Here is a 14,838-nt window from a genome sequence, read left to right on the forward strand (position 1 = left end):
CAAGCTCTGGCTTCGGCCGTGCCAGCGTCCTTTCGCTCGTGCCTAACAAATGAGCCACGACAGTAAGCCTCGGACCCAAAGAAACACACGTGGAGAGGAGCGAGTAACCCATGGGCGCTGTCAGAGCAAGAGTAAGAAACGTCTTCCTGTGCAGAAGCAGAAGACCCCGGAGGTCAAACCGTGACATTTTCTAAAAGCCCCCCTTTTCCTCTTACCCACCTCCTCGTTCAGCTGTGTTTGTTTTACCGGTGCTGACAGACGAGGCTGAAAAGGCCCAGCTCTAGAGAAGATGAGCAAATCAATGCTAATAGGCTTAATGTTTGGATTGTAAAAGTATGATATTAAGAAATACAACACTGCCTTTAATTTTTAATGAGCAGTGATGGGAACACATCTGTTGCATGCCTTGAGCATTGCAGGTAGTTGTAAAGAGCAATGAACAATTATGTGCACCAACAAGAGGCAAAAATGTGTTTAATTGTTGGCAGGAGACGCTTGCAAATTAATTAACGTGTCACCACCATCATTACTCTTGATTTTAAATAGGAGGGGCTGTTTGTATCCGAATCGATCGCAGCCTGTTCTATGGCCTACACAGTTCCCTTCTTGGTATGCTCTGAGAGTTCATTGAAAATGTCATCAAATGCTGAGATGCACCACCATGAACGCTGGGTTTTATCTATAATCATTCACATCCAGCGCGGTCATTTGGAAAGGAAATAATGATGTTGGGTGCCATGTGAGGGAACAGTGAGGTCATAAAGCAGGTATCCATCATGAAATTAAAGGAGAGGGACTCTGTCTCATTTTTGTTGTTTGCCCTCCTTGTGGAGCTGTAAAAGAGAGATGTGGCATTGATTTGTCATTTACATGCTTTTGCTGATTATACCTGCTTTATAAACCAGGGACACTTCCTGCTTTTTCAGTCAGTTTTATAATCATATAATCAAGGATTCATGATAAAACGATTAGGTTAGGATTAGGGGCTTTTTATTTTTATTTGTATTTTTTTTTTATAAATTAATACTTGCATTTAGCTAGGATGCATTGAAAGTAAAGAGACTTGTAATGTTACAAAATATTTAGATTTCAAATAAACACGTTCTATTAATAAAAAAAAAAAACTGAAAACAAAGTATCATGTTTCCACAGAAATATTGAGCAGAAAAAAAATTATGAATAACATTTTAAAACATTTAAATTGTAATAATGTGGCACAATATTACTGATATTATCTATGTACATATGTATTTATGTATGTATGTAATTATTTTATTTACCAAATAAATCCAGCTTTGATGAGCATAAGAGACTTCTTTCAAAGCACTAAAAACTCTGAATGACCCTAAAAAAATGTTTATGGTATTGAAACCGTTTAGCGTTTCTATTCATGAAAATAGCAGTTGCACAAGAACAGAATTTGAAAACTTTAGTTAGTCAGAATACAGACTTCATCTGAATAGCTGTTAACGGAGAAAAATGCTTTATGCAACCAGATGGTGCAGTTATGACATCTGCACGCTAACTGGGTCAGGCTAACCAGCCAAATCTTGACCTCTATTTGGTTTTGTGCTGCTGGATGTCAGATTATGATTCATCCCTAGAGGTAAAAACAATGCAAAAGCTGTGCTTGAAGGTCTCCAGATTGGGTTAGCAGGCGTACACACAGGGCGACGGATACACACCTTCCACTCATTAAGTTGAGCGTTGCACACTTCAGGCAGATGAGTAATTATTCATCATAAATAATTCATTTGACTTTGAACCCCTTTGATATTTTACACTGCTTCTTCCCAGTATATATCCAAACCAACGCATGTGCCTCTATGCAGGTGGGTCTCCAGAGCACTTGAACAGCAGTCATTTGTTATGCATTCACGCCACCTGCAACAACAGTCACCCATGTTGAACTCCTGACCATGCAATAACAGGTGGCAGATATTGTGCTGCACAAATGCTGACGGGTGTCTTGAGAAGTGCTGACCCAGCAGCGTGACTCCTTGCTGCACTCAGTGGACCTGCAGTAGTTGAGCGAGATGGGGCTGCATCTTCCTGCATGCTTCAGAATGTCGTGTGAGCATGTGTGAGCGACTAGAGATGCATTTGTTTACCTATTGAATGCAGAGACATTGTTTTCTTTATTGCCAACTTGGAGTTTGTTGGGTGTTGTTTATTAACTAGACGATTCAGTAGTCTGACGCAGCCAAAAATCTTCCACCAGGAAAGGCCTTGTTCAGCCGACATACAAGAGACAGTCAAGCTTTGTTCATTATTACTTGTAGCACGTTTGGGATCTTCCAAATGATTGAAATATCTCTAAATGTCACATCTCTCTGTTCGGCTCCATGTGATTGGAAGGTACTTTAGACTGGTCTTCCTCCTTTATAATGAAACATCCAAACTGATTGTCTTTCTTCCCATCACTAGCCAAATCCTCTTCCTCTCTTAGTGAGTCCGTTCCGATAGCAGTTGTATGATTGCCCAGCCTCTCTAGTTCTATGACTCTGTATGAGAAAATGCTCCCTCTCCTAACTGCTCAGAAAGAGATTTATTGCATTCTGCGGATCCCCAGGTAAAGCTTTTTATTCATGCTTAAAGTCAACATGAAGTCAAAAAGAACCCATTTACTTTTTTTTAAAAGACATTCTTAGTCTCGTTATGGACATTTCATCAGTGTTTAATGTTAACAAAAAAAGAGTAAAATAACATTTTGGGACATATACGACACCAGAATTAGAATTTTTTTTTTTTTTTAAGGCTAGTGTAATGTAGTTTTTTTTAGATCTTACTAATAGTTTAATGCATTTCTCTCTTTGACATATAACCATGTTTAAAAGAATATTCAAAGTAAAATGGGTTGTGGATATTGTTTCAAGTTGATTTTAACACTGTGTGAGCTGTCTTGTGTTTGTGGTCTTATTTTTATTGATTACATTTTTGTTTCTCTTTGTGCTGCTCTCTTTGTTGAATTTGGTGTTTGATTACGATTGATAATCATGATTACCCACCCCCAGTGCATTGTGGGATAATGTATTGCTTTGAATCTTGGCCTTATTGCCAAGGCCACCGCTATGATGTCAAAGAATCAAGTTTAGCTACTAAATTAACGGAGACCTGATTGGAGAATTGAATGAATTTGTAGGTTAGAAGCTTACTGGAGAGATAAGGTGGACGAGTTTTATAGTGTTTGCACAATGCTCACACAACGCTAGTGGGGCATTGTGGAAACGTTGCAAATTAGAGCAGATGAGCTTGTGGCGTTATTGTCCTTCCATCATTTCTCCTCAGTCCACCCCATCCCATCTTGCCTTTCATAGCTTAGAAACTTCATCAGCTTACTACCTCTCTCTCCTCTTCCTCCCCTCGCTCTTCTTTTTCCAGATGGTGGAGCGGCCAACTTCGGCCTGAACTTCCTCACCTTCATCATCCTCTTCAACAACCTGATTCCCATCAGTCTCCTGGTGACTCTAGAGGTCATCAAGTTCATCCAGGCTTTCTTCATCAACTGGGTGAGTGTGAGGCTGAACTGTGGGAGCTCGGTCTGTGTGATGAATCTGCTGTCTTTGAAATGCAGACTGGCTAAACCTCCAGGGCCAATCCCAGAAAACTTCACTGCCCAAACGAAAGTGGAGCTTTATCAAAATAACCCATTTGAAGATGCCAAAATTGTATTTGGGGCAAGGCGCTTATAGCAAACAGACACCACTTTTAGATGCAGTGGAGTTTTGTGAATTCCCATCGAGTGTCAAGACTTTTGAGCGGTTGTTTCATTCCTTTTGTTTTGACTGACAGAGTATGAAAAGAGTGGCATATGTTTTGGAGACCAGATGGCAAGGTATTAATAGAAAACAGTTGTGATTATTAATTCTGCCTGGTGATTTTAGGACACTGACATGCTGTATGAAGTCTCCAACACACCAGCTATGGCCCGGACATCAAACCTGAATGAAGAGTTGGGACAGGTACTGATTGCCCCCGCGTTCAGAAATAAACAACTTTATGACCATAAAAGAAAAAATTTAAACGATTGCATATTTCTGTTTGCAAAAACGAATTTCATGCAATTATGCATAATATATATTACTCCTCAGCTGAAATTGACACTTTTATAGCAATGTTTCTTGAGCACCAAATCAGCATATTAGAATGATTTCTGAAGGATCACGTGAGGCTAAAGTCTGGAGAAATTGCTGCTTTAAATATTATATTAAAAAAATTATTAAAATAGAAAACATTTTAAAGTGTACTTTAAGTGTCACTACTTAACTCTAGTTTATTGCTCTCTCTTTCCTGAAACCAGGTGAAGTACATCTTTTCGGACAAGACAGGCACCCTGACCTGCAACGTCATGCAGTTTAAGAAGTGCACAGTTGCAGGCGTGGCCTACGGGTAAGGCTCTGTTTCACATTGCTTTCATAATCAGTAGAGTGTACATCTGGCTCTAGCTGTCTTGTCCTCAGCTCCCTTGTTAGCAGCTGCCTCGATGCTTCCCTGAACAGCCAGAGCAATTTCTATAAATATCAGAGAAGGGGACTCGCAGATTTTCTTCATCTTTTTTTGTTTTGTTTTTGTTTTTTTACATGCTTAGGAACACTGTGTTTCTGGTTGCTTATTTGTCTAACTTTGGACATTTTTATGGGGCATGCATATATATATATATATGTGTGTGTGTGTGTGTGTGTGTGTGTGTGTGTGTGTTCTAAAACTCGATATAGAACATTTTGTTAGACACAGCTGTATTTATAAGCTTAAAGTGTTGTGAAAGGTGAAATTTCCACTGTGCAGCTGATACCGTGCGAGAAGAAATGTTCATCAGGATGCTCAGCATGTGGCAGAGCTCTCTTCCGTATCTGTGTTTTCCCTTCTCACTGGAGAGATTTTATGACCACAGTGATGTTTATGGTGAGCGGTCTACGAAAGATGAGGCGTGTTGGACGAGGTCAAGTCAAGGCCATGGCTTTGAGCTTATTGGATGTTTACATGCACAAGGACTTCAGATCTGATCACAGACATGCCAACCATAGCAAAATTCAGCCATATGTTTGCATTCAAGTTTAATGGTCTCTCTATGTTCTGCATTCAGGCAATATCAGTGGTGGATCTAAATGATCTCTTCTCCGGTATTAGGAGCAACATTAACTCTATTAGCTTAATTAAAACTCTTCTGAGATGAGGAGAATCAAGAGGCACTTCCTCTGGGACACTTAAAGGAAGACACTCACTGGAAATGTTAAAGTCGCATTTCCAATGCTAGTGCTACCAAGGCAGCAAAATAATAGTGTTAATTTGTTCTTTTAGGGGGTTGATGTGTTGATGTTTTTTGTACGGAGTAAAACACAAGACAAGCTATTATACTTTGTAATTTATACACTGCCATTCATAACATATCACTACTATTCAAAATGTTGTTGCTATTAGATATTTAAAAAATTGATTTGAAAGAAGTCTTATGATCACCTGCATTTTTTAAAATAAAAATACAGTAAAAACTAGTATTAGGAAAAAATAACCATCTTCTGCTTAAATATGTTTAAAAATGTAATTTATTCCTGTGATGACAAAGCAGGATTTTCAGCAGGCAGTAATCCTTCAGAAGTCATTCTAATATTGCTGTCACTTTCAATCAATTTGATGTGTTCTTGCTGATAAAAAAAAATTTATGGGAGCGTACAAATTAATTATTGATTAAATCTGTAAAATGTATGAAGTTTAGAGTTTTTTTCACCCACCGGGGGAACAGGATTTCAAGAAAGCGGACTTGCCGAAAAAACATGATTGAGCTAGTTTTGGATTGCAGTTGGGCTGTGTTTTTTTTTTTTAATCCTGGCAACCCTGCTTCTGGGCCAGCATCATGCCAGCTCAGTTCACTTTCTCAAGACATTTCTTTCTGTCTATGTAGAGGAATCCCTCTGCTTATCATTTGGTGAAGTCATCGCTGTACCTGTTTAATCTTTCACAAGTATGTACATGGCTCTTTGACGCTTGCAAACTGACCTGTATTTCAGAAGCAAGTCTTTGTTCTCCACCTCATGAATATGGATTCCATCTTTTATCAGCTTCAAATAAACTTGGTCCTGTTTGATGATGCATTCCTCCAGATTTCCTCTTTCTGAGAGTCGGAGGGAGTACAGCCACCTCACCCAGTCATTGATGTTTTTGAAGCGTGACATCTGTTCTTGCACTGAGTGGGGAAATTTGGTGCCAGCCCAAAGGAAGAGTTTGATGTGACGTCTTTCCACTAGACCTTGTCTTTTATGTCTGTCTTTTCTCTAACGTCTGAGTTGAATTTCTTGAAGATTTTATTTCCATGTCTTAATTTTAAGTTCTCTTCACTGACCCAAATAAAACTCAAGGCATCTCCTAAATCTACAGCAACTACTGAAAAAAAATATTTTTTTTCCTTAATTTTTCATTTATACTTTTGAAACCTTCAAATCTTGTCAACTCTTGTAAACAAAAGAGCAGGGTTATTTTAGTATCATATATACATATATATATATATATATATATATATATATATATATATATATATATATATATATATATATATATATATATATACATACATACACACGTGTGTATATGTGTGTGTCTGTGTGTGTTGCAATTTTTGTCATTTACTTTTTTTGTATTTTTTTTTTTTTTACTTGTTTTAGCTTTTATTTCTGCTTTAATTTTAGTACTTCAGAATAATTATTTTATTTCAGTTAAAAGTCCAAGAAAACATTTAAACTTTTTTTTCTAAAATGTGTTGTATTTTTTCACCAAAATATTTTAATAGTTTGTTTAAATTAACATTAATAATGCTGTACAATGGACTTGAATCCTCATCTGAAGGTGTCTCTGTCAAAGCATCGGAGTGTTTTCTGTCCTCATAGTCTTAATTTCAGACGTTTATAGCCATATGTCTCATGTAAAACAAAGATCTAACATTCTCAAAAAAGGGTGTGATGTGTTTGTTTTTCCTTGACCTGCCCCGCCATGTCTTTTGTCCCCTTCACTTGTGTCACATTGCACAGCTAATTAAATAGAACAGTGGTTAATGAAGAAATCCCTTTGGGTGAAGATGTTAATTAATTTGATGAGCTTTCATGGAGAAACGATGGCCGAAGTGCTCTTTAGCCATCAACGCTAGAGAAATCAATGTGTCTGATCATATTTCTTCCTTATTTCTTTTGCTTTTAATATTATAAGTCATGGACTGTAATGACTTGTCTTGTGAAGCTGTGCATTTGTTTTTTTTATGGATGTTGATTTGCTTTTCCTTTTCTTTGCCAGGTCCGCATCTTTTGCTAAGCTTATTTTTAGGCCTAGACCAGGGTCTCCACTGGCCCCATCTCCTTTACAACTTGTTAAACACACATTGACGTGTGTAGCCTGGGTCTAGCTTGGCATATAGTCCTCAACATAGTGTATAATCTCAGAAAGAACCATTGGGTGATTGACAAACATGATGATTATGTGGTGCAGCAAGAGTGCTGTTTAAGTGTTATTGTGTGTAAATGTCCAGCTGTACTCACCCCACCCCCAAATGTCTCATGGGTTAGATGTGGTCTCATCTGTGCACATGGTACAATAGATAATGAATCTGATAAGCATTACTTATTTAGGTCAGGTGGTAATTGGGGGTCTAATCATATCGTCATATCAGTTGGCTTTTATGGCTATACAGTATGACATAAGAGTATGGGGATAATCATAAAGAACACCTCATATTTATTGAGACCTATGAAATGGGGTCAAATATATGCTAATTGATGCAGATATATTAATATGATATTTCTATGATGGTAATGTAAGTTAATCCTTGTGGGGGGGGGGCAAAACATGTGCAATATAATACAATAATGGTTGGAAAAGATATAGAAGCTATGGAAACGTTTGGAGCTTGATCGAGGCTTCAAGATATGTATTTTAAGTCTGGTCTTGACTTCAGCACTGCAGCGTATTTAAATCTTCAGCATGAGCAGCCATGATCTTTAGAAGGAAGGCTGCAGCACCCGTTTAACAAGTACTTTTGAGAGTGTCTCTTTGAAGTGAGCTGAGGTAGTGCAGTTCTGCAGGGATCCTTTCATGCAAATGTCTCAGGAGCCCTACTGCGATTCTCTTCTTTTCTCTCTCCACCTTGTTGCTTAAAGCTCTTTTTCTCTGTAACAACCCACAGGGCCTGACATGGCCAGCATTTTTCGTTTTTAAAGCACGTTTGTTTTAAAAGACCAAGTACCACCCTTCTGCAGAAATCTCTTTTGTTTGGATGGTGAAGAAGTCGTTGAGTCTAATACCTGCAGGACTTGTGTTGGCCTATATTAGCGTAAATGCACTGCCCCCCCCCCCCCCCCCCCCCCTGCTGAAATGGAGTTCTTTTATTTCGGCGTACTAAACAGTTCTCTTTCACCTGAGGCTGATGGTACAGAGTCAGATATGTGTACGGCCAGTCAACCTGCCTTTTGTTTTTATAGTTTCTCTCAAGCCATAACTTGGGTTTGAAATAAGCCATGTGAAGCAGGAGCAATGTTTTGAAACAAAAGCATTTTTTTCTGAAATGTAAGATAATTGTCACATTGGACATTTATAGATTTTTCCCTTTTCTCTTTTTCCCTGTTTTTTTTTTTTCTATTCTCTTTTTCTGTTTTCTTTATTATTTTCCTTGCCTCCTTACAAATATTTTCTACATATATTTTGCATGCCAAACCCTATTCAAAAAGTACTATGTCCGTACCAAGATAAAACGACGTCAAACTGTATATCTTGGTGTATAGCTGACCGTGAATGATTTTCTCATTGATGCACCATGGTATTTACATGTAAAGGGGAATTTAAAGAATGGTTGGCACAAATAATACCATGACACATGGCGCTCATTTGATGGTGTCATGTGCGCATTGCTTTTTCAAAAATGCTTTCCTCAATAAACTCAACTTCATTCAGTGCTCTTTTATTCTCCATTTGTGTCATAATACACACATTGCTTATTCTGTATAACTCCTCCTCTCACCAGTGTCTGGTTCTTAAACACTTGGTCAGGCCAGTGTCCACTCGTATTATAATTAACAAAGCCCTCAACACCCGAATCTGTTGACCGGAGCAAAGATGCGAGAATAATTTGCTGCTGTCAAGCCTACAGCAGTGGCTGTGTCTCTATATCCCAGCAGACAGAGTTTAGCAGCCAGCAAATCATCCTCTTCCCCTTTACTAGCACTGGCTTGTCTCAATAGTCTTTATATTGGCTACTAGATAATAATAATAATAATAATAATAATAATACATTTTATTTATATTGCGCTTTTCTTATACCCAAAGCGCTACAATGCTAAGTACAGTACAAAAATAAATACATTAAAAATACATTAAAAAAAAAAAAAAAAGAAAAAGAAAACAACAACAAGTATAATAGAATATACATCGAGTGTCACCAATTAGGACACAGACATCTTAAAAAGATGGGTTTTTAACTGTTTCTAATGAAGTTATTAGCCTAATTATTGTCTTACAGCACCTTGGGTTTGTGCTTTTTACTGTTTATTGGCTAGTCATACTCCCTACCCTTCAAGCTCATGCTGTAGATCTGCTACATTGATTGTTGGATGATTACTATATGGATAAGTATTCACATAAGAGTTTTGCCTTACAGTGAATGTATTTTTAATTACAGTACTTATTTTGGACCAGCACTCTTACATCAGTCTTACACACAAAAGTCTTTCTTATTTTCTACTTTGCTTAACATGTTTGCCTCTGCAGAATATTTGGAACATATAAATAGGATTTTTTGAATTCCATCTGTTCGTGATGATTATTTAGGAATTAAATAAATATTAGGCCTATATAGATATCATAATAAATTAGTACTGCTTTCTATTCATAGTATATAAATATATTGGCTTAAACCCGTTTCTGTATGTCTGATTGACTTGCAGAGGCAGACATGCAGGGTAAAGATGGTCATTTCTGTTCTGTTCTGTCTGTAACGCTCTTCACTCCACCCAACAGTCATGCAGCTGAAGTTGAGGATGGTAGTTTTGCAGAGGAGGACTGGTAAGGACCAACACCATTGGCTGTTTGTTTTATGCTCCTGTGATGTGTTCTTGCTGTGACGCCTTGTGATAAATGTGGTTTGAGCCCTTTTCTTGTGATGTGGTTATGTTTAGTGAACACCCTAAATGGGTGTGAGGGCAGATGAATGTTGAATGTGAATTAATGATGAGCCTTTTATCTTCTGTGCTGTGCTTGTTTGATTAAAGCTGATTAATCTCTTTCCATCTGTTGTTTTGGGCTGGACTGTATGGAACAGCATCAGGTGTTATTTTCTGTTGTAGAGAGAGGCCAAATTAAATTTGTTCTGTCCTTGTGAGATCTGCTGAATCTGGATCTTTATGCTCAGGAAATCTACTTTTAAAATTACATTATTGCCAAAGGAGCTCCATTGTTAATGAAATCAATCATTCACATGGACCACATAAGTACAGACGTAGTCTCTATTTTCACTTTGTGAAGAGGGGCTCTCTAGAGGTCTCTGGTGTCTCTAGAGGAGCCGGATTCCTGTGAAGAGTCTCAGTGGTGTCCATTAGATTGAATATGTTCATGCCTCTATACATTTAATAAGCCCATCTGATATTGATAGTGAAATCTGTCTTTAATATGTCTGGCAGGCTCATTTAATAAGGCCAAATTGGGATTTTGTTAAACTCAGAATATAACCTTATTCAGCACAGTGGTTCCACAAATTTGAATTTTTTTTTTTTTTTTTTTTTTGTGTAAAATGTAATTAAACTGTCAATTTTAACCCTGATACTTTCTATAGTGGTATCCTAAAATTGAGTGTAACTCAATACAATTGTACATGTGGAAGTTACCCAAAAGAATCTCTTATAAGAGTCAAAGACATAATTCACCCAATTATGAAAAACTGCACCTTTATGTCATTCCAAACCTGTAGGATTTATGGAGCATTAAAAAATTCAAATCAAATTTATTTGTATACCACTTTTCATAATACAAATCATTGCAAAGCAGCTTATTAGCTTTTTGTTTTCTACAATACATTTAGTAGAGGCTTATCATATGGCAGAAATGTATGGTAAAATTCAGGTAATGACATAATAAAACAGACGATGAACACTAGTAACAGCAATAATTATATGTTGCAATGAAACTTGTAGCAACATTTGGTAGTTCTGTATGTGCTTTCAGGGTTGGCATCATCTCTTCTCAGGTGTTCTGGATCCAGACTGAAGCTTGAGTAGATCCTAGTTCCAGCAAAAACAGAGAAACAAATTGAGACCTAATTAGCATAGCTGCTGTTCCAACCAAGCAAAAATTATTTATTCAACCCAAGCTAAGGAATAATAATGTGCATTTGATCAGATATAACTGTAGGAAAAGATTCTGAGATGCACTATTTGAATGTTTGGCCAAAGAGATGTGTCTTTAATCTAGATTTAAACAGAAAGAGTGTGTCTATTGCTAGTTATTAATCAAGCTAGTTATTAGGGAAGCGATTCCAGAGTTTGGGAGCTTAATGCAAAAAAGCTCTTCCTCCTTTAGTGGACTTTGTTATCCTAGGAACTACCAAAAGTCCAGCGTTGTGTGACCTTAGGGAGCGTGATGTATTGTAGTGTGGTAGAAGACTAGTTAGGTACACAGGAGCTAAACCATTTAGGTTTACAATAATTTGTAAACTAATAATGAACTTAATAGGTAGCCAGTGCAGCGACTGTAAAATTGGCTTAATTTGATCATATTTTCTTGACCTGGTTAGGACTCTAGCCGCTGTATTTTGGACTACCTGTAGCTTGTTTATTGAAGAAGCAGGACAACCATCTAGCAGTTCATTACAATAGTCCAGTCTAGAGGTCATAATGCATGAACTAGCTAACAGGTATCTTGGCAATGTTTCTAAGATGGAAGAATGCGGTTTTTGTAACAAGAGAAATATACTTTTCAAAAGACAAGTTGCTGTCTTATAACACCCAGATTTTGGACTAGTTTGTACAAATTGTGATGCAAGAGATTCTGTGTACTGTTTTTTTCTTTGGGGGGGGGGGGGGGGTTCAATTTGTAATATCTATAATAGTAAAAAATGATTTATAAGATGATGGACCCCTATGTTTTTTTATTGTGTGGACTTGATAAAAAAAACACAACACATTTTTGCCTCCAAACACAAATATATTTTGTGTTTGCAGAAGTCATACACAAATTGAAGGTGAAATTATTTCATTTTTGTTTAAATCATCCTGAGCAGCACATGAATTGCTATGTTGAATGCAAGAAATTATGTGAAAAATGTGGCGTTAATGCAGATGATTTAAGTAAACGTAGGTGTTTGCAAATGTATATGAATTGCGTGCTATGCAGTTCTGATTAAAACATAATTTTTGTTGTGTGTATCAAGCCAGAATAAAAACATACATAATTATTGCCGGAAGGACTGGGTTTCACGTTGTGGCAGAATATTTCTAGATCAAAGCTTTCTGAAAAATCATTAATGAATGCATTAAAAAATATATGCACTTGCTGTCTTTGAGCTGTGAGCATTGAGTTCTCAGCACAGGATTGAAACTTAATTTGAGCAGTGGAGCTTTATGTGATGGGGACAATGGAAACGTGTGTGTGTGTGTGTGTGTGTGTGTGTGTCTCTTGCGGGAGCTGTGTAAGCAACACACTGACATATGCCTCCTGCCCCTCCACCTCTGCTGTTTACTCGGTTTAATCCCTTTCATAAACACGCACACATTTAAACAATTGTGAACTGCTTACCTCTCAGTGGAGCTGGAATAGGATATGCTGCAGTGGCCAGTGTGGTGTGCGTGATAGAGCGGGAAATAACATGTTGATCTGTTATAGTCCATTATAGTTCAATACTGCAGTATATTGTGGGAGGGATATGAATGAATGAGCAAAATTGGGCCATCAAGGTCCGATAACTACAGTGCTGCATTCTGTTTCCATGGTGATGATTGCCCCGCTGGGCTTTCGATCACCAATAACCGACTGTGTTCAGATGTTCAGAATGGAACGCTAGCGTGCTGCTTACACTGAATACTGCTTACTGTTTCTAGAAATAGCATGTGAAGCAATATGCATTATGCAGTGTTAACAACCTCAATGTCACATGACCTTATTGCTTACACATTTAACTGAGCCATAGGTCTCTTAGGGAGATTTTAATTTATTTATTTATTTATTTATTATCTTTTTTATTTTATTTTTATTTTTTTTAAAGATTGTTATTGCAGTTTATTCAGTTTCACTACCGTTCAAAAGTGTGAGTTCGGTAAGATTTAAACAAAAAAATAATTAAATGGTCTCTTATGCTCATCAAGTCTGCAAACAAAGAAATAACTTATTTTTTTAGTACATTTTAAATTATATTTTAAAATGCAGTTTATTACTGTGAAGGCAAAGCTGATTTTCGTTACTCCAGACTTCAGAGTCACATGATCCTTCAGAAATCATTCTAATATGTTTTTAATTATTGCTGCTTAATATTTTTGTAGAAATACTCAATATAGTTTTAAATAGAAATCATTTGTAACATTACTTTTAATCAGTTCAATGCATCTGTGTTGAACAAAACTAAGAATTTCTTAACCAAAATATATATATATATATATATATATATATATATATATATATATATATATATATATATATATATATATATATATATATATATATAATATGAAAAGATGTAAAGATGTGCATTTATTTCTTGATGATAATTGTTAAATCTGCTGTATCATTATATTTGTGTGTATATGCAATATAGCATTTGCTTTAAAGTGCTCCGTCAGCACGGCTGCAGTGATCCGAGTGTTGATGTTGCATGATACACTGCTTTTTTGCGCTAATGTGTGACCAGTGCATTTTAACATGTTTAGAAAGTATCTTTGTGTGTGTGAGTGAAAGGGGCATGTCTGCATGTTTCCCTGCACGTATTGAGGTGCTGAGAGACAGGAAATTGGATTTTGCTGGTGTCGGCACAGTTTCATAATGCACTCCTCTTAGTGTGATAGATCTGATTTTCTTCCTCCTATTCCCCCATATGTAATTTGTCCTTACCTAAACATGACATCCTCAGTCTAAGAGATGAATCTCACCAACCACCGTTTGAATAAGCTGAGACATGTTTGTTGAAATGCAACGGTGCGGTGAATGATGCAGTGACGAATCCTGAAATTTCCCCCCCCCCCGGACTCTCTTACCAGAAGCCGAAAATCTGCCCTAACCTTTTCATTGTCAGATTTATATGGTGCTGATCTCTGAGATTGCTGCAGTGAGACGCTCTGATCAAGAGTTTTCCACACAGGCTATGTACAGCGCTATATTACATAGTATTTAAATTAGTCCTTTAAAAATGTCATGTTCAGCAATGCATACGACCATAGATATGTCCACTACCGAACTGCTGAATGGCCTGTATATCACACAGCTGTTAATCAATATACTTCCTGAAAGTGCTGTCGTCTGCGAGGTGTAAATTCAGTGTACCTCTCTACTGGAGAAAGTGTCAATGGACGGTCACATGATGTTTGTATCTGCTCTAAAGCGGTGCTTCATGAGTAGTTAGAGGAGATTATTTTTTATGTATAATTCAAGATTGTTTAATAATGTGGTATTACTGTGGAAGTGGGATTCGGGGGGCTTTGGGTCAGAGGTAAGGAGCATGGCATGTGAGGAAATTAATATTAATGATTTTCAATGATGAGCTTTCCCTGATGAAGGGGCACTTTTGCATAATGTTAATATTGCAGAGACCTTTTTAATCACCTCTTGTGGTTCCTTTGCATTAAATTAATAGCAAAACATAATAAATGTTTTAATAGCAAAACATAA

At 37.1% G+C, this 14,838-nt stretch overlaps 1 protein-coding gene across 4 annotated transcripts in view; it reads left to right on the forward strand.

Moving 5' to 3' along the window:
* LOC127971009 (phospholipid-transporting ATPase IA) overlaps positions 1–14,838 on the forward strand; it is a 122,174-nt gene that overhangs the window by 46,612 nt on the left and 60,724 nt on the right. For 2 of the 4 annotated variants that reach the window (XM_052573746.1, XM_052573745.1), the window contains exons 12-15: positions 3,382–3,509; positions 3,885–3,962; positions 4,301–4,389; positions 9,991–10,035. In XM_052573746.1, coding sequence (XP_052429706.1) covers positions 3,382–3,509; positions 3,885–3,962; positions 4,301–4,389; positions 9,991–10,035 — 340 coding nt within the window. The remainder of the gene's footprint in view (positions 1–3,381; positions 3,510–3,884; positions 3,963–4,300; positions 4,390–9,990; positions 10,036–14,838) is intronic. The other 2 variants (XM_052573748.1, XM_052573747.1) reach the window with 1 other exon arrangement.

This window comes from Carassius gibelio, chromosome B14 (assembly GCF_023724105.1).
Source record: "Carassius gibelio isolate Cgi1373 ecotype wild population from Czech Republic chromosome B14, carGib1.2-hapl.c, whole genome shotgun sequence".
In the NCBI taxonomy this organism is placed as follows: domain Eukaryota; kingdom Metazoa; phylum Chordata; class Actinopteri; order Cypriniformes; family Cyprinidae; genus Carassius; species Carassius gibelio.